Source organism: Chionomys nivalis, chromosome 8, assembly GCF_950005125.1.
Source record: "Chionomys nivalis chromosome 8, mChiNiv1.1, whole genome shotgun sequence".
Classification (NCBI taxonomy): Eukaryota; Metazoa; Chordata; class Mammalia; order Rodentia; family Cricetidae; genus Chionomys; species Chionomys nivalis.
In genome coordinates, this window is record NC_080093.1 from 89,081,186 (window position 1) to 89,100,474 (window position 19,289).

Below are 19,289 nucleotides of genomic sequence, written 5' to 3' on the forward strand. Positions count from 1 at the left end.
TGCTATTCTTTCAAAGATTGCCACCCTTGTTTCCGTTAGCCTCTCCCTCCGTTAGCCTCTCTACATTTCTGTGAGAAGCTTTGAATCTCAAAATGACTGTAAGCAAGGAAAAGCTGATTCTAATACTAGGAATGGTCTGTTTGGAACAAGGTAATTCTGCAACCCTTTCCTCCATCAGAGGTAAGTTTCAAATTAACTTTGTAACTACCTTCTTTCTTTGCCTGATGGAATTACTTTCTGTGAATCAGAGTAACAATTCCACTTCTTGTTCATTTTGGAATATAAGAGAAACAAATTATTTCAAAAATGTAATTGGTTTTCAAAACCATTTCTTTAAATTTTGATCCTGTGATAAGCATATGAAATTAAAGTGAAACATTTATGGGGGGTAAGTATTTTCTCCTAGTTTCATCAACAGATATGGGATTGTTCACTTATTTGAATACATTACATAATCCTGTATTCTTTCATGAAACAATTCAGGAGATCAGCACAGCTTTACAAACATTTAGAAGCCTCAGGGAAATTATCCTGCTCAATGACATATACCACAAATGACTTTTTCTTTGATTATAATAAGCTGAAAACAGTTGTTGGCAGACTTCTCTGTAATCAGACTTTGCCAGCATGGACGATCAATATGTTTTGTGCCTCTGCCTCAGTGACTTCAAGGAATACTAAATTTTACGTCTAGCAGATTTATGACTCATTCAGCTAAAGCAGCTGGAAAAGTTTTTGCTCATACCTGCACTGGGTTCAGAATGAAGACACCAAAGATTATTTCATGTTCTACTGTTATGAGCTATGTGTCTCTTTGATTTTTAGTTTTTACATCTAAAAATGAAAGTGTCTTTTGCAGGCAAGGTGTGGGGATTAAGTAATAAGTTATATGGGTGAGCTTGTATACTTTAACATTGATCTAATTAGCTATCTTCTTAAGATTATATTCTTAAGAAAAGTCATTTGCTCATTCACCCATGCTTTTCAAGTGCAATCTGCAGGCCAAGAGTTGTGCTAGACCTTAGAAGTACAAATATGGAGGACCCACATTCCTGAGTTTCTCACTGAAGAAGTCCATACTGCAGTGAGGGAAGCAAACAATTTATTCACATAAAGAACTACTGAAGGCTGATGAAGAGCCGGGAGAGAGAGTGCTATGCTATGGGAGAGGGTCAGAACCCAGTTTGAGGAAATCAAGGCAGAAATCTCAGTTGAGATGGTAGGTAAGCATTCAACGAGTCATCTAGGTAAAGAAGCCAGGTGATGATGAGGCAGAGTCTTATATGCACTCCTGAAAACCTCATGGAAAGAACTGTCCTCAAGAGTAACAAATTTATCACTGGATTGCCCGGTGCAAGTAAATAAATTTAATCTAGCCCCTTACACAAAAAGTCAAACGCTCACTTAAATATACACAAATGAAATGTTTTCAGGAATGAAAACTTTTTCTGTAAAATTATTTCTTCTCTTTACTTGACAGGTATTTGTCTTAATACTGATATGTGAATTGAAGTTGTCTTCATGCCACTAACCCTGAACAATCTATTTTCTGTCCTACATTAAATCTGATTAGATTTGTTTATTTCTGATTTGTGGCAGGCACCACAGACCATGGTCTCAGACTCAGTCTCATGCACAAAGCAGAGGGAGGGATATGGACACAATTACAAATTACAGCATCATCAACAAGTTAACCAAGCAACTCTGTACATCAGGACTAGTAATACACATTGTGCATATGCCTGATATGGCATTTCACACCTGTAATCTCAGCATTCCAAAGGCAGAGGCAGGAAATCGTAAACTTAAGGTCATCCTAAGCTCCATAGTTAAATGAACTTGTCTCATAAATGAGAAAAAGGAAGAAAGAAAGAGATGGAGGGAGGGGCAGAAGAAGGGAGGGAAGAAAGGAAGGAGGGAAGGAAGGAAGGAAGGAAGGAAGGAAGGAAGGAAGGAAGGAAGGAAGAAAGGAAGAAAGGAAGAAAGGAAGAAAGGAAGGAAAGAAGGAAAATACTAAATCCCATGTTTGTGGAGCCCACCATCTAGCTGGGTTGAAAGCCAAAAATAATTGTCCTGGCACCAAGTTAGTGCCATAGGGTGCTAGAGAGTGCTGTGCTCTTTTTTCAGAGACCAGAGAGCTCAGAAAGAAAAGAGGCTGCATTCCTGACAACATTGCAGTACCAACCTAAACCTAGAGCCCTTAACCTTCACATTAGAAGTCATCCCTTGGTCTGGAGAGACAGTTCAGTCAGTGAAGTACAAAAGACTAGGTTCAATCCATAAAAACCATTTTTAAGAAGCTGATACGGTGATGCCCATACCCAACTGCAACTCTGGAGAGGAGGTGACCGCAGATCCCTGGGGCTATCTGGCTAGCCAGCCTAGGCCATTCGGAGAGTTCCAGGTCAGTGAGAGGCCTTGTCTCTAAAAATGAAAGGAAAGAGGCTAAGGAAGACAGTCAAAGTTGACCTCTGATCTTCATATGTACACATGAGCATATGTACCCACACACAAATGAACACACCCACATGTGCAAATAAAATAGAAGTTGTCTCCTGATGGTGCACATCTTATGTGTGACAAAACCTGAGTAATAATCTCTTGTTTTACACAACATAGCTAATCTCAACCACTAACTTAAAGCCATGTTGTAATTTTTCTACATTTTCCATCTACTGCGTTTTTTTTTTTTCTTGTTCAGATTTTTCTATATATCATAGTCCTAGAATCTAATCAGTGTCTGTCTTGTCTTTCCCAGCTCATAACTGTGGGCAGAGTCTGGTTAAGCACCAACCTCAGAATTACTTTAGCCTTTTCAGTCGCATTGTTGGGGGAAGCCAAGTAGAAAAGGGTTCCTTTCCTTGGCAGGTGAGTCTTGCAAACTCTTCTCTAGTAGGTGAACTATGATGCTCAAGCTTGTATCTCCCCAGATCACATGCTACCTCCCTTAGGTTACCCTCTCTGGAGGGAAAAAAAAAAAAACCCTCACAACACTCCCAGAGCTGTACTTTCCTAATCTTGAAGAAAGATGCTTCCCAGCCCAATTAATCAAGATTAATATTCATGGTTGAATTGTTGTTCAGTGAGTTGCCTGACTATCTTAGAGTTTCTATTGCAGTGAAGAGACACATGACCACAGCAACACTTATAAAGGAAAGCATTTAATTGGGTGACTTGCTTACAGTTCAGAGGTTTAGTCCATTATCATCAAGGCAGGACAAGGCAGCATGCAGGCAGACATAGTGCTGGAGGAGTTGAAAATCTTGAGGAAGAGCCATATCTTGATCCACTGGCAGCAGAAAGTGAATTGAACTAAGCATAACTTGAGCATAAGAGACCTCAAAGTCCACCCCCACAGTAACACACTTCCTCCCACAAAGTCACACCTACTTCAGCAAGGCCACACCACCTAATAGTGCCACTCCCTATGAGCTTATGGGGACCAATTACATTCAGACTACCACACTGACTGTCACTGATAAACTTACCAAATACTTGCTTGAGTAGACAATTGATCATTTGATCAATTGGTTATCTGTTAAAATCAGAAGTTCATTTTAAATCATAATGGTGACCCATTGGGTTTTCTTTCATGGTTTTTGGTTCTACACCTTTTATCCTTAGCTTCCTCTCAGTATTTATCCTTTTTGATTGTTCCTTGTTTTTTGTTTTGTTTTAAAGCTTCTAAGTTAGAACCAAAAAAGCTCTGAGAATTTACTGTACCACTGAGTTACTCAACTTTAGCAACTTTTTTCTGTGTCTCTTGGTGTTTCTTTTACTTTTTCTTTTCTATTGTTCATAAACAATTTTTGGTTAAAAAGTGAAAAATTGTAATCAACTGCCTTTTTCTCATCCTAAAAATGTGAGGCTATCCATTGAAAATATTTACTTGTCTAAGTCACCTTAGAATCAAAACAATTATCATGGATAGATTAAGTTGAGAAGAGAAAGAAAGTTAATAGGGCCTAAAAAGACATTACAATGAGTAAATGTGCTTTCTACTAAGCCTGACAAGCTGCTTTAGAGCCCAGGGCCCTACATGGTGGACATAGAGAACTGATGTCCAAGATTTGCCCTCTGACCTCCATGTGGGCTCACATGCGTGACACTCACACACACACACACACACACACACACACAAACTCACAGTGTACTCAAAGAGAAATGGGGATAAAAATGAATAAAATCATTTTAAGTATGTTGAAGAGGCTAACTAAAAGAAAGATTTGAAATTCTAGGGGTCAAATAGTTCATTAAGCATATGAGAAAACAGTAGGCCCAAACTACTCTCGTATAGACTGCTATCGTCCCTAAGTCACAATCACTGTGGTTAAGCTATCTGTATCTGTCTTTCAGAAAATGCTAAGTTATAGGTTTTAGGGTTATCCCACAGCATTAACTTTCACCAACTTAAATTGCCATCTAGGTGTCCCTGAAACAAAAGCAGAAGCATGTCTGTGGAGGAACTATCATCTCTTCACAGTGGGTCATCACAGCCGCTCACTGCATGGCTAACAGGTAGGAAAGCTTGGCTCATGGAGGAGGACCAGGTTGCCTCTTCTTTCTCTTTGGAATCAGAATCAATTACTCATGTAATACACAAGGAATCTTTCTAACTGGGTGTAACAAATGAAGCTCCTTGACATTGTAGGCTGATCCTCATGTTAGAAAAGGTTTCTTGGGGGCTGGAGAGATGGCTCAGAGGTTAAGAGCATTGCCTGCTCTTCCAAAGGTCCTGAGTTCAATTCCCAGCAACCACATGGTGGCTCACAACCATCTGTAATGGGGTCTGGTACCCTCTCTGGCCTGCAGGCATACACACAGACAGAATATTGTATACACAATAAATAAATAAATATTTTTTTTAAAAAAGGTTTCTTTGCAGAAGTAAAATACTGTATTTATATAAACCCACTGAAGTCAACAAAGACTAGTAGCAAAAGACTGACTAGTAAAAGTCTCCTACTAGTTTTGGTAAAATATTTCCATGAAGAAGCATTATCTGGTCCTTTATACATCTTAATAAGTAGATAAAAAGAAATAAAGACAGACCAGTAAAATACCGATTCTCAAGTCTTCCTTCCTGTTGGCCTTGCTTCTCTGAGCTTCAACCTAAGAACTTTCATTTTTTTTATCAACTTTCTAGTGTGATCCAAATACCCCACTGTCGGTGTTCCATGTGCACTGGGCTGTAACCAAGATCATGCTCCCACAGTTGTCCTTTCAATTCAAGTCTGAAAACATTCTCAGGATGCTCATTTACCACCAGTTGTTAGTGTGTACTACAGACACAAAAATGATGCCTCCCAGAGGGTCCATTGTTTAAAGGAGAAATTAACCTGTTAATTTTAAATATGTGGTGCATATCTATAGACACAGTTATGTGAACAGCTGAAGCAGGAAGAAGCTTGAGTCCAGGAATTTGGGACCAGCCTGAGCAACATAAAAAGATCCTATATGTTGAGTAAAAAATAAAAATTAAGGAGCAAACAAACAAATGAATAAATAGCTGACAATGTCTCTACAATACAGGTAGTGGTAAGCTAGAGTTGTTATTTACTAGGTTAAGTATCTAACACAACCAGGATTCAGGAACCCATTCCAAGAGAAGCGATACCTTTTCCAATCATGTATAAAGTATCACCATTGGAAATGAAGGGCCCCAAAGAATAAAAACCTCAAAATGCTTACTCCACCCCATTGCATCCTATCAAGTTCATCTTCCTCATTTCATGGGAGAACTATAAACTACAAATATAAAGAAGGCATAGAGACAATCCCCACTTTCTATTGTTGTAATTGGTCCCAAATTCATGAGTATCCCTAGAATATCAGAGTTAGTGTCCTGCCTTTATAATACAAATGCCACTTGAAATTTTCTAACACTGAAGCATCATCCTTACTGGGAATCACAAATAATTCACAAAATAATTCACTGGTGTTGTGACTGGAACATCCTAATACACAAAATAACTCCCTGGTGTTGTGACTGGAACACCCTAATACAGTGGTTCTCAACCCTCCTAGTGCTGTGACCCTTTATTATAGCTCCCAGCGTTGTCATGACACACAACTCAAAAATTATTTTTGTTGCTACTTCATAACTGTAATTTTGTTACTGTTATGAATGATAATGTAAATATCTGTGTTTCCTAATAATCTTATTATGAAATAATAATAATTAATAATAATAATAATGACCTGTAGAAGGGTCATTTGACCCCCAAAAGGGTCATGATCCACAGATTGAGAACCACTGACCTAATATGTCTCATTATGTATTTTAGCTCCCCAAATTACAATGCACGTGTATCTCTCTAGCTGATTACAGATAACAAATATGAATGATATTATACCACTATCTCTACGCTTTACAAGCCCTGCACTGGAATGAGAATCTCTGTGTTTCGTTTTTTTTTTTTTTTTTTTATAGCAATGAAATCATTCTTGGTTGCTTTGCTCGGCATCCTCACGTTCCACATTATCCACCCATGTCAATTTGAAGAGGCCAATTTGCCAGCATTTACAACCACGCTCAAAGGCTCATTAAAACCCCATCTCTTTCCTTCTGCCTTTTCATAGAAACATTGCATTAACTTTGAATGTTACTGCTGGGGAACATGACTTAAGCCAAGTCGAGCCAGGAGAGCAAACACTAGCCATTGAAACCATCATAATACACCCGCAGTTCTCCATCAGAAGACCCATGAACTATGATATTGCTCTTCTGAAGATGGCTGGAACCTTCCGATTTGGTAAATAATTGTAGTGCACCCTGATCGTCTACCCTGTTTCCCCGTATCATCTGACCTGTATTGTATCCCCTACACATCATGTTATATAGCCTGAGACCAGCTATTCTGGATCATTAACTGGAAGATGGATTTTTTTCTGGAGGGTCCTCTGCCTAAAATGTCCTTTGTTTATGGTTCTGGAGGGAAGGTTATGTGGTTTTGGGGAAGAGAGCTGACAAATGACCCCTGAAGATGCCAGGCCGATACATCACAAACCTTAAGGGGACTTTGGGGACCACCAGATGCCAATAGGTGGATAACTATGGTATCCTTTCCTGCATGAAGGAGCCAACCCCTCCCTTGATCTTTTCTTCAGGCCAATCTGTGAGGCCCGTGTGTCTTCCACAGTCAGGAGAACACTTTAAGGCTGGATTTGTTTGCACAACTGCAGGCTGGGGGCGCTTGGCTGAAGGTAAGGGCCCCTGCGCCACTCTTACTAATCCAAATCAAAACTTTCTGATGGGCAACCAGAAAGTTTTTAAGAAACCAGGCAAGCATTTCAAAAGGCAGTGAATTTCAGTGCATTTAAGAAATCAACATCCTTCCCAAAAGACACAAACCTGCATCCAACTGCTGATGACAAAAGAACCAGGCACCTACACCTCCGAAGAGTGCATGGCTTGACAGACCTATCCCCTTGTTCCAGGTGGTAACCTCCCACAAGTCTTGCAGCAGGTGAACCTGCCAATTTTGACTCAGGAGGAATGTGAGGCGGCTCTGTTGAGCCTAAGGAACCCCGTTACTGGGAAGACCTTTCTCTGCACAGGATCCCCTGATGGAGGAAGAGATGCTTGTCAGGTAAGTGGGTGCAGCTATGCTCCAGGCCCAGGAAAGTTTGTTAGCAGGGAGGGGACTAAGCATGCGGATTCCAGACAAACCTGGAATCTGTTTTTCACTGAAAATAATAGAGGTGGTCCTAAGGATGAGGTGCTCAGGTTTCTCCCACCACGTAAGGATGTCTCTTCTTATTTTGAGATTTCTAGATTAGGGGAGTGGAGAATGACCCTTCTTAATTCTTGGCACTATGAAGACTGTGGTCATTTGTATCACTAAGCAGGACATCTTTGAGTCCATGATGTGAACAGGAAAGGGGAGGCATTCTGCTGCTTTGATGACAGCCAGGTGTGGGGAGAAGGAGCAGCAACTGACAGACTCTGCTGTTTGAGGACTAAATGGAAATCATGTCTAGATGTTCTTCCGGAGTGTGTGTCTAAATTATTAGAAGTTGAGGCCATGCTATGCTTGTCATTAGCACCCTTGTGGGTAAGTGGGCACTTTGAGACCCCTCCACTGACAATTATGGTAACAGAGGCTTCCTTCTTCCTCCTACAGGGAGATTCAGGAGGATCACTTATGTGCCAGAATAGCAAAGGGGCCTGGACTCTGGCTGGCGTGACTTCTTGGGGTTTAGGCTGTGGTCGAGGCTGGAGAAACAATTCAAGGAAAAAAGAGCAAGGATCTCCTGGAATCTTCACAGATCTTAGCAGAGTGCTTCCCTGGATCTACGAGCACGTCCAGACTGGTAATGAAGCCATCCTGCAAGCTTAGGAAGCTACAGTTCTACGGGGTAGACAAGTCGGGACTGAAGGGGACACTTCTGTTCTCAGTGTAACACTTGAGGATTCTGAAATGTACAGTCTAATACAAGAGCAAAACATCATCCATATCCGAGTATTAAAATATTCACTGAAGAATGAATACATTCCTCATAAATTGCTTTGTCTATGTTTGAAACTATGTTAACTGGTGATATATGCATCTCTACCTACTTTTCAACTGTTCTAGCAAGATTCACCAAGCTTCATAGCGCAGTAATGACCAACTAACTACAGATAATCTGACCACCCAGAAAATATTAGAAAATATTTTCCGATGTCACAATTACAGATGGGATATCACTGCCTAGTGGCTAGAGATCATGGGAGCTGCTAAACCATATACAGTGCAGCACATAGTCCTCACCATAATGAATAATCTCACTCCAAATTAATGAGGCAAAGGTTTAGAACCCCTGGTATAGAAGCAAATGTGGTAAATCTGAAAGGTGTAGTCTACATACAGTTTTCTAGTCAATCAGCCCAGCCCCCCAAAAAATTGTAACTTTGCTTCCACCTCCAAATTCAACTGTTTCCTTAACCAGTGTCTTCTAGTCTCAAATTGGCTTCCATTTTATCAAAAGGGGTTAATTAAAATTAACTCAGAATTAAAGGGTTATTTTTCAGGAATATTATACAATGACAGGTATCTGTTCCTCAGTGTGTGACTATTCAAAATGCTCATGGTTGGAGGAAGGTTATTTCTATTTCTGGCCTCTATTCTCATACTTCCTTGCCTCTTTTTGCTCTCTGTAATCTCCAAGTTAATCACCGTTTCTTCATTAGTGAGAATAAAGTAAGTGAAATCGTTTCAAAATGCCAGGACCTCTGCTATACTTTGTCATTTTATCCGAGCTGCTGTTCTTCTCATAGATTAAATTTTCAGTATTTGAATATTGACTAAAATGCTCTACTTTTTAGTCAATGTTTTGTCAAGGTGGCAGAAGCTTTGAATTGCATCTTTCTTTTTGTTTCTCAGGCCATCGGAGAAAGAACACCAGAGGTGGGTAGCCCTTGCAGCCTGCCCTTGCAGGAGCACGAATTAACATACTAACATTTCCAAGTCTCAGTTCCTGTTAACATCAAAAGTCTTCCTCGGAGGTGTTTCTCTGATCACTTGGTATAAAACTCCGAAGAGTACCCACATATCCCTGCCAGTCTGCCAGTTCCATGGCCACCGAGCCCCCATTCCATGTATCTTTTTGTCAAACCATAGCTTTGTCTAATTTAGCAAACACTAACTGACAAATACAATCTTTCAATTAGATAATAGGAGAAGAGGGAATGTGGTGCAGAAACAGTTAATAAGCTACACACCCTCCCCTGAGTGTGCCCCTACTTACACAGGGGGCTTATCCCTGCTCACTATCACTCCTTGGATGAATTCATTCTGAGATCTGGGGCAAGTTCTTTCCTCAGTTATATCATCTGTAAAGAAAGGAGACTGGGTCTTAGCTTACTCATCACTGTGTCTTTGAGCCTGTAGAACTCTGTCCCAAAAAGTGATATAGCAAAGTAGACTTCCCAGAGCTAGGCAGCTCACAGATATAAATGAGCAGTGTGTGGCCTTTGGAGCAGAAGCATCCTTATCCAAGATAGACTACAAAGGATGAAGAAAAAAATATAGGATGCAGCAGCAAGACAGCCAAGACAGCTCAAGGGTAGGAAGTGTAAGGAATTCTCACAAGAAAAAGGAATAGAAAGATAATTTGAGATCAAATTCTGGAATCTGCACATTTCGGTCAAAAAATGGGCTTCATTTTATGATGGGAACTTGATTATTAATATAAATACATTTTATCTATACCATAAGAACAGAAGAACAGCATGAGGGAGATTAAGGAACAAATAAATCAAGGAGAATTCAAGGTAGAAAAGAAAAAATGAAGGATTAAAACAAGATAAGGGCCAGAGAATGAAACGATAAAAAGGAAAAAAGTTTAGAACCAGTTTCGTGAGGGCTGAAAGGAAAGACAAGGAAGAATCCAACTTGAGTCTTTACGTCATCACAGCTGTGAGCATTACAGAAAGCACACGCATAATCAAATCAGAAGTAGCTATAGTTTTACTGATGAAGAGGAGTTTCGGGAAAGATAACTGGACATTACTGTAAAACTGTCCTAATGTCCAGGAGAATAGAGGTAAGCAGTGAAGCTGCTGATGTGACTGAGCCTATGCTGAGGACCTGGATAGAAAGAGAAAAGGAAACCTAGGCTAGAACCTCGGGGGGGCCCTGCACCCACAGATTGGAGCTACAAGGTCAAAGTGACAGAGGAAGTTACAGCATCTCAAAGGTAAGCAGGACATAAAAGTGACAAAAAATTCAAAACAATGAGGCTTCATAGCAGCCAAGACAGGAAACAGTGCATGAAGAATGAAAGTATTCAGAAAGGAGCACCAGAGGCTCCCTGTCTTCAGCTTCCGGAAGGTGTACTAGCCGTTAGCACTGGGTGCCAGCCCTGATGCTGTGACTTTCCCTCTCAGCTTCATGTAGTGAGCCTGATGGTCTAATAAGTGGGTCTGAGGGAGAGCTGCACTTTCCAGAACGCCTCCACCTGTACTATGAGAGCAAGCAGTAAGTGCTCCCTGCGTTGTCCTCCCCAAGACTCCACCTCCAGTCTGCCTGTGTCCGTTAACAGAACCGTGACTGTTACTTTTTGCCTAGAAATAACACCCTTTTCATGTATCTATCTACCTGCAGACTGTGTGTCTGGACCCTGCTGGTTCCAGAGGATATGCATATATTGTTCAATTTGTCCCACTTGGATGCAGAATCTTGTCACCACAATTACCTGGCAATGTATTCCCTAGAAGACAGACTCATTGGTGAGTGGTCCTTAACTCTGTCATCATATGGAAAGCTGTGCTAAGTGGACTTAACAAGGTCTGGTTACTGTATGTCTGACCTTGAGCCATCTGTAAATGCCACATTATCCTTTTCTAATTTTGAGAGCCTTCTCTAAAGTGGGGAAGAACTGAGTCTGCGCCTGCTATGGGCACTTCAGCAGCTGCGTCTGATATTTTTAAAGCCAGGCTGCCTGGGTTTTGACCCAATTAGGACTAAAATTTACATGAATTGCTGGGTCCTCCTGCCACCCCAAGCAGGACACTGCTTACATATGTGTGCAAGTGGCTTTTATCTGCTTCAATAGACTGGGAAGAATGGCACCAAGAAGCAAAATATATTTATGTCAAAAACAGAAATGAAGCCAAGAAGAGTGACACATATCTGTAACCCAAATAGTGATGTCCTGTCTCAAATAAGCAATCAAATTACAGAAATGGAGTAGTGTTTCGGTGATTTTCACCCAGAAGCAACTTTGCCCACTTCATTGGGTATTTGTAGAAGTATTCTTGACTGTTGCAACTGCAGAGAACATAGGTGATACTATAGACTGTAGGAGAATATAGGTGATACTGTACACTATAGGGGAATATAGGTGATACTATAGACTATAGAAGACTATAGGTGATACTGTAGACTATAGGGGAATATAGGTGATACTATAGACTGTAGGAGGTGCTGCTGTATAGGATAGGACATAAATAAACATCCCACAAAAGCCAAACAGCAGCATGAACAGAGAACGTTCCGGATCAAAACCCCAGCCATGCAGAAGGTGAGAAGCTTAATTAGGCCATCCTGAAATTCCAGAACAAGGTCACATCTCCTTGATGCATTTGTATGGTGCTGTGTTCCAGACTCTGAACAAAGACTCTTCTCACATTACAGGGAAATTCTGTGGAGAGAGCCTCCCTTCGTCCATTCTCGTTGGCTCCAGTTCTATCCAGCTGAGATTCATCTCTGATGCCACAGATTATGCCATTGGGTTTAATCTTACCTATAAAGCTCTCAAGCCAAACTACCTTCCTGGTAAAAACCATTTACTTCCATTGCTCACTTCTAGGCCCTTTGCAGAAGTTTTGGCATCAGAGGAGTTGGATGAGGGGCAGGGATCCCCTCCCCCAACCAAGGTCTGCTGGCTTCATAATGGAGAAGGCACATTGGCCAGCTGAAGGATGCAGTCTCTCCTCCCCCTGTCCTGAAGGTTCATGGTGATCACTGACCCAAGTGAGCTGAGATGGCCTTAAGAACTATGTTAGCTAGGTCACAAGACTCTACCTTTGTGTTGGCTCTGCCACAAGCCGTAGTCTATCACTTGGTAGAGCCAGGAGGAAGAACACCAGAAGTCTTTTGTCAGTGGTTGCATTTGCTCTGCCCTCCTTTGTTTTAGATTCTGGCTGCGAGTCTCTAACTATCCTCTTTGAAGAAGGCACCATACATAGCCTTCACTATCCTGAAGACTACAGTGACATGGCTAGCTGTACCTGGATCTTTCAAGCCCCCAACCATTACCTAATTAAGGTATTGTGTTTGCCCTAAATTAGACGTGATACAGTCACGAGATACCTGACAGACACTGCAGGCAGAGGTTTTTGGTTTTGGTGTTCTTGTTTTGTTGTTGTTGTTTCTTTCTTTCTTTCTTTAACTTTTATTTTATTTATTTTTTAAAAAACAATCTTTTCTCATTTTACATACCAATCACAGTTCCCACTCCTTCCCCTCCTCCCGCTCCCCACATCTTCCTCTCACCCCACCCTCCGTCCACTCCTCAGAGAGGGTAAGGCTTCCCATGGGAGTCAACAAAATCTGGCACATGACTTTGAGGCAGGACCAAGCTCCACGCCCCCTCTATCTGGGCTGAGCAAGGTTTCTTCAAAGAGAATGGGCTCCAAAAAGGCAGTTCAAACACTAGGGATAAATCCTGGTCCCACTGCCAGTGGCCCCACAGACTGCTCAAGCCACACAACTCCCCCACATTCAGAGGTTCTAGTTTGGTCCTATACAGGTTCCCCTTCGCTGTCCCCATCATGGTCTTGACCCCTTTGCTCATATTATTGCTCCTCCCACTCTTGGACTGGACTCTGGGACCTCAACCCAGAGGGGGTTTTTTGTTTGTTTGTTTGTTTGTTTGTTTTTTTGGTTTTTCGAGACAGGGTTTCTCTGTGGCTTTGGAGCCTGTCCTGGAACTAGCTCTGTAGACCAGGCTGGTCTCGAACTCACAGAGATCCGCCTGCCTCTGCCTCCCGAGTGCTGGGATTAAAGGCGTGCGCCACCACCGCCCAGCCCAGGCAGAGGTTTTTATCTGACTTGTTTACAGCCATACATTTGTCCTCAGTATCTGATTAAATACTCCAATGACAACTTGCTTCCCTGCAGCCACCACTAGATGGCACTTGCACTCTGTAGCTCTTGTTCAAACCCAAATTCCCCAGTGTTATCTTAACGACTGACTTTACCTAGAGACTTTGACAAGTCTTTAGCATTTTTAAGAACAATCACTCTTCCTTATAAACTCAAATTAGAAAAACAAATACAGTATTACTAATTAAAAAGTTGATAAAATCTTGCCAGTGTCGTTACTATCTGCAAGCAGAGAAGATACAGCAAAAAGGAGCCAGCACCAACCAGGGCAAGGTAGTCAACAAAATCATAAATTGTACTTAGAAAGAATAAGAGAAAGCGAGGCTGAGGCCAAAGTATAGGCCTTTGAATATCATGATAAGAAATGTATTGCGTATTTGACCCCATTCGTTGTTGCCAATTAAACACTAATGGGCAGTCAGAGGATAGAAGCCTAAATAAATGAGGTCATCCTGGTTTTAAGAATGAGTGAGGGTGGATATTTCAGGACAGAGAGAATCTGCAATGATTTCCAGGACCGATCCAGTGTTTTGACTTTATAATCAACAGTGCTGAGACTTAACTTTGCAAAAATATAAAATGACAGAAGTAATTTATGTCCCTTTCAGAAATTGCTTGCAATACTTCTTAATCCCAAGACAAATTTCTTTTTTAAAAAATTTAAGTCAGTAACTCAAACGGAAGTTCTTAAAATCAAGTCTTCTAACACAATCTGATTCAAAGATCTGGTGATCTGATTCATGCTGAGGAATGGTGGTAGGGAAATATTTGAATCTTTGTTTTCTGTAATAAAGCCATTGCGTTTCTATAAAAGCAGGAAACTTTGTATGTGCAGCAAAAGCTCCTGAGGTCATAACAAACACTGGGCTTGCATCTGAGTCATGGTGTTTTGTGCAGCATTCACAGTCATTACATTATGCAACGAGACCAGCCTGGTCTACAAGAGCTAGTTCCAGGACAGGCTCCAAAACCACAGAGAAACCCTGTCTTGAAAAAAAAAAAAAAAAACAAAAACAAAAAACATTATGCAGCTGCATGCTTAGTGTCAAGTGCACATGTTATATGTTCAGAACCAAGGCTGTAGTAGAGTCACCTGATGTAACACAGGCAAGAACACCAGAAACACTGTGCATTCATACTGTGTTTGAGTTCAATTTTGCTAATTGCTCCTTAAGAAAAACTTACATGGTCAAATAGCACAACCCCAAAACAGCCTCCAGAGAAGACAGTCTCTTTAGGGTAGTTCTTCTATCCCTACAGCTGCTAGGGAGTTCAGATGCTTGCACAGATCCTCACCCTTACAAGTTGGCTGTGTTTGATAGCTTCTATGTTTCACTATTTACAGTGAATCTACTGTCTTTTCCTAAGTAACTTAGTCATTTATGAATGTCTCTAGAACTTTCTCAACTAAATTCTTACTCTAGAGCAGTGGTTCTCAACCTTCCTAATGCTGCAACCCTTTAATACAGTTCCTCAAGTTGTAGTGACCCCCAAACATACAATTATTTTTGTTGCTACTTCGTAACTGTGACTCTGCTATTGCTATGGATCATAATGGAATATCTGTGTTTTCCAATGGCCTTAGGCGACCCCTGTGAAAAGGTCATTCGACCCCAAAGGGGTCATGACCCACAGGTTGAAAACCACTCCTCTAGAGCAAGGTAAATGACCTAGAGCTGTCTGCTCATTCCTTGAGCTTTCCTTGATATAACCAGAAGTCTTCTCAGCTGTCATTTCAGAGCCTAGAAATGGAAGAAAATGGAGACTGCACTTCTGACTATGTGACTGTACACAGTGATGTCGAGGGGGAGAAGGAAATAGGTTTGTATTCCCCTGAAGCCCTGGCATCCGCTGGTTGGTCTTGGACCTGGTCTTGGGATAAGGGATAAAACGATTTTTCTTAATTTTCCTGTGTTCCCTGACCCTCCTCCGTCTCTCCCGATAGTTTCAGCACCCCCTGATTTTGTGTAGAGGAGCAAAGAACAAGGAACAAAGACTACTGGAACCAAAATGTAAAAGACCCAAATGAAGAGGAGTCAGATAGACACAAGCCTCATGGGATAAGGAGGCAGCTCAGTGGTAGAGTGCTTGCCCAGCCAGCATGCACAAGGCCCTTGGGCTCATCCCTAGCCCTGGCACAAAAAAAAAAAAAAATCTTGCTTAGTGAATCTTCTGGCTAGAGGCAATTCCCTTAGCAGCACTTTGGGAGTATTCAGCAGATGGGACAAACTTGAAATGCTGGTGGAGTCAAAACACATTTTGAAGAGGCAAATCTCTTTGTTTTAAAGATGAGTTATGGTATTTTCAGGAAAGCTTGTCAACATATCTAAAGCACTCGTGTTTTCTTTTCTTTATCTAATATTATATGTATTCACATTGGCTTCGCTTACCTGTGTGGGGCCTCGCAGCTCGCCTATGTGGCTATGTGGTACCCAGCCCTGTGCTGAGCACCTCCAGTGTAATGCTCATCAGCTTCCAATCAGACGAGAATGGCACCGCCAGGGGCTTCCAGGCCGAAGTCTCCTTCATTTCTAGAGAAGGTAAGAAGTTTGAATCAGCTCTTAGGTTTCCAGCTCTAATCCTCAGATCATGGTAGCAAAGGGAAATCTGAGCAGTACAACACAGGTACCGCTGATGCTCCTTAGGGCAACTGCATCCTATAAAGTCACCAAGGATGCTAAATAGGAGACAGGAAGTCAGTAAATGTTCTAGGAATCGATGTGGTCAGGTTTTACAACCCCTGGTGTGTGTATCAGCCAGCCAGTATATAACTTCATTAAATCTACCTTATTTAATATTTCATTTTTACTCATTAACATTAAATTCATGGAGAACAGCACTATAATGCATGTCTTTAAAAAACTTATCTAGCAGATGTATTTTGATTTGCTTTTGATTTGAGACTGACCTGGAACTTGATGTAACCTCAGACTCACCATCTTCCTGCCTCCACCTCTTAAATGGTGGGATTACAGGCTTGTAGAGCCATACCTAGGTCATTCTTATTTTTTTCTTTTTTTAGTGTGTGTGTGTGTGTGTGTGTGTGTGTGTGTGTACACATGCCACCACAGACATTTTGAGTTCAGAAGACAGTTTGCAGGAGTCTGTTCTATTCTTCAGCCTTGTGGGTTCCAGGAATTGAACTCAGGTCATCAGGTTTGACAGCCAACACCTTTATCAGCTGAGCCATCTTGTCTGCCTCAAATTCATGTATTTTCTCTGTGGGATATAGTGTGGTCTTCTTCTTCCACTAGGGGGCACTTCAACCCTAAACTTTGGAGCTATATTAAACAGCTAAATCATCAATAAAACACACACATACACACAGAAACTACAGCAAAATGACAGGGCAACAAATAGATGTTGGCAAAGACTTTTGAAATCTGGAGCTAGTGAAGGTTAAAAACACTCCCTCCTCTTACAGAAGGTCCAGGTTCAATCCCCAGTCTCAGGGCAGCTTATAACTATTTGTAACTCTGGTTCTGGGAAATTGATCACCCTCTTATGGCCTCCATAGGCACCAAGCAGACACAAAGTGCATATACAAGCATATACAAGTGAAACATTTATACGCATAAAATAAATCTGGGGAAAAAAAGGAGGACGGAGCAGTGGCAGAGTGTGCCTCGTGCCACCTCAGCTGGTAGGTAACATGGCATCATGTGTGTCATAAAAGCACCATGACTATGACCTGTGGGGTTATGTCTTAGTTACCATTCTATTGCTGTGAAGAGACATGACCAAGATGACTTACAAAAAGAAACATTTAATTAGGGGCGTGCCTCAGTTTCAGAGGGTTAGTCTAGGATCATTGTGGTGGGAAGCATGGTGACAGGCAAGCAGACAAGCAGGCATGACGCTAGAACAATAGCTGAGAGCTCACTCCTGATCCACATGCACATGGTAGTAAAGAGCATGGCTGGGCCTGGAGTGAGTGTCTTAGAGACAACATGACCAAGGCAATCATCATAAAATAAAGGCTTTCACTGGGGACTTGCTTATGGGTTCATCCATTATCATCATGGTAGGATGCAGACAGCATGGTGCTGGAGTAGGAGCTGAGAGCTTTACATCAGATCCCAAAGCACCAAGCAGAGAGGAGACTGGGCCTTGAGTGGGTTTATGAAACCTCAAAGCCCATTCCCAGTGGCACACCTCCTCAAACAATGCCACACCTTTTAATCTTCTCCAACAATTCCACTCCTTGGTGAGCAAGCATTTTAATATGTGAGTCTGTACGGCCTTTCTCATTCAAACCACCACAGCGGGCTTTTGAGAGCAAAGTCCATTCTTAGTGACATACCTCCTCCAACATAGTCCTACTCCTAGTCCTTTCTAAAAAGTCCACAATCTAGGAACCAAATATTCAAATATGTGACCCATTCTCATTCAAACCACCGCAGGTTACAAATACATTTTAGTAATTAGGAAGATCCATGTGTGGACTCCACAAAGAATGAAATTAGGCTGCATGCCCTTTCTAGATGTATGGTCTTGGGAATGTCATGTAGACTCATATTTCCAGTCTTACGGTGAGAGAATAATTCATATTTAAGAGTGGAGTGGGAAGCTATGATCAGTGCTGGAGTATCTCCTGAACATCCATGAAGCCCTAGGTTCTACACCTAACACAGCTAAGAAAAAACAAAACAAAAAAAAAGAGTGAGAGTCGGGGTTAAATGAGAGAAGATTCACTTGGCTGTGTGCAAATGTGGAACACACACCCAGTGAAAAGATCATTTAACGACTTCATCTATCCCAGGCCCTGGGCATTTGTGTTCCTCAACCTCCATATCTTTATACTCATGAATTTCCTTCTGTATGGGAGATCCAAAGAGCCAGTTATCTGCTTCCTGAGCTTTCCATTTTGGTTAAATCTTAAACAGCTGCTGAAGGGGAAACCAGGTTGCAGTTAAAATATTACACCTAAAAGACCCATTTAGCCCTGTTTACTGAGGTGTCTCGACGATTCTGATAAAATCACCATAAATCATTTTCTGATACACCAGGTTTGACAGTCTGTGATCCAAGCAATTGCATTATGTTTATACTCAGATTTCAACGTCTCCATATCAGAGGATGAATCAGTGCTTCTGGAAACATTGGTTGTGCCTCCTGGAGCAATCAAAGTTTCTGGTAAGCTGCTTTGAGGAATTGTACTAAACAATTCACTCAGGGCACAGTAAGAGCTGGGATATATTAACGTCCTCTAAAATGTGCTGGAATCCTAAACTGCAGTACCCCAGAAGGTAACCCTGATATTTGGAGATACAGTCTTTACAGAAGTAATTGACTAAAAATAAGGTCATTAGAGCATTCCAATCCTATATAATTCATGTCCTCATAAAATGTGGAAATTTGGATGCAGAGAGAGATACACAAAGAGGAACAACATAGAAGATGAAGACAAACATCAGGGGGACACCAGCAAGTGACAGTGACCTATCAAAGCAGGGGGAGAGGCATGGAAGGCATTGAGAAGCATTTCAGCCCCCAGAAAGAATCAACCTGCTGACTCACTGACCTTGGACCTCTATGCTCCAGAAATGTGGAGACAATAAATTTATGCTATTCTAGCCACTGGTGCAGTTTGTAGTATTCTTTTATCAGTAGCTTTAGCAAATGATTTCATCAGAAATGGCTAACATATTTGTCAAGGCTGACTAAGCAGTCACAGCACTGGCAATCAGGAAG

The 19,289-nt window shown here is 41.5% G+C and overlaps 1 protein-coding gene across 1 annotated transcript; it reads left to right on the plus strand.

Annotated features, from left to right (window-relative positions):
• Positions 1–92: 92 nt before the first annotated feature.
• Ovch2 (ovochymase 2) lies at positions 93–18,745 on the plus strand. Its single transcript, XM_057778754.1, has 15 exons — positions 93–180; positions 2,759–2,868; positions 4,427–4,518; positions 6,583–6,755; positions 7,111–7,206; positions 7,441–7,592; positions 8,127–8,316; positions 9,369–9,392; positions 10,874–10,964; positions 11,091–11,215; positions 12,123–12,263; positions 12,625–12,755; positions 15,323–15,416; positions 16,004–16,135; positions 18,651–18,745. Exons 1-15 carry the CDS (start codon positions 93–95, stop codon positions 18,743–18,745), a joined length of 1,734 nt encoding a protein of 577 aa, XP_057634737.1.
• Positions 18,746–19,289: the final 544 nt, after the last annotated feature.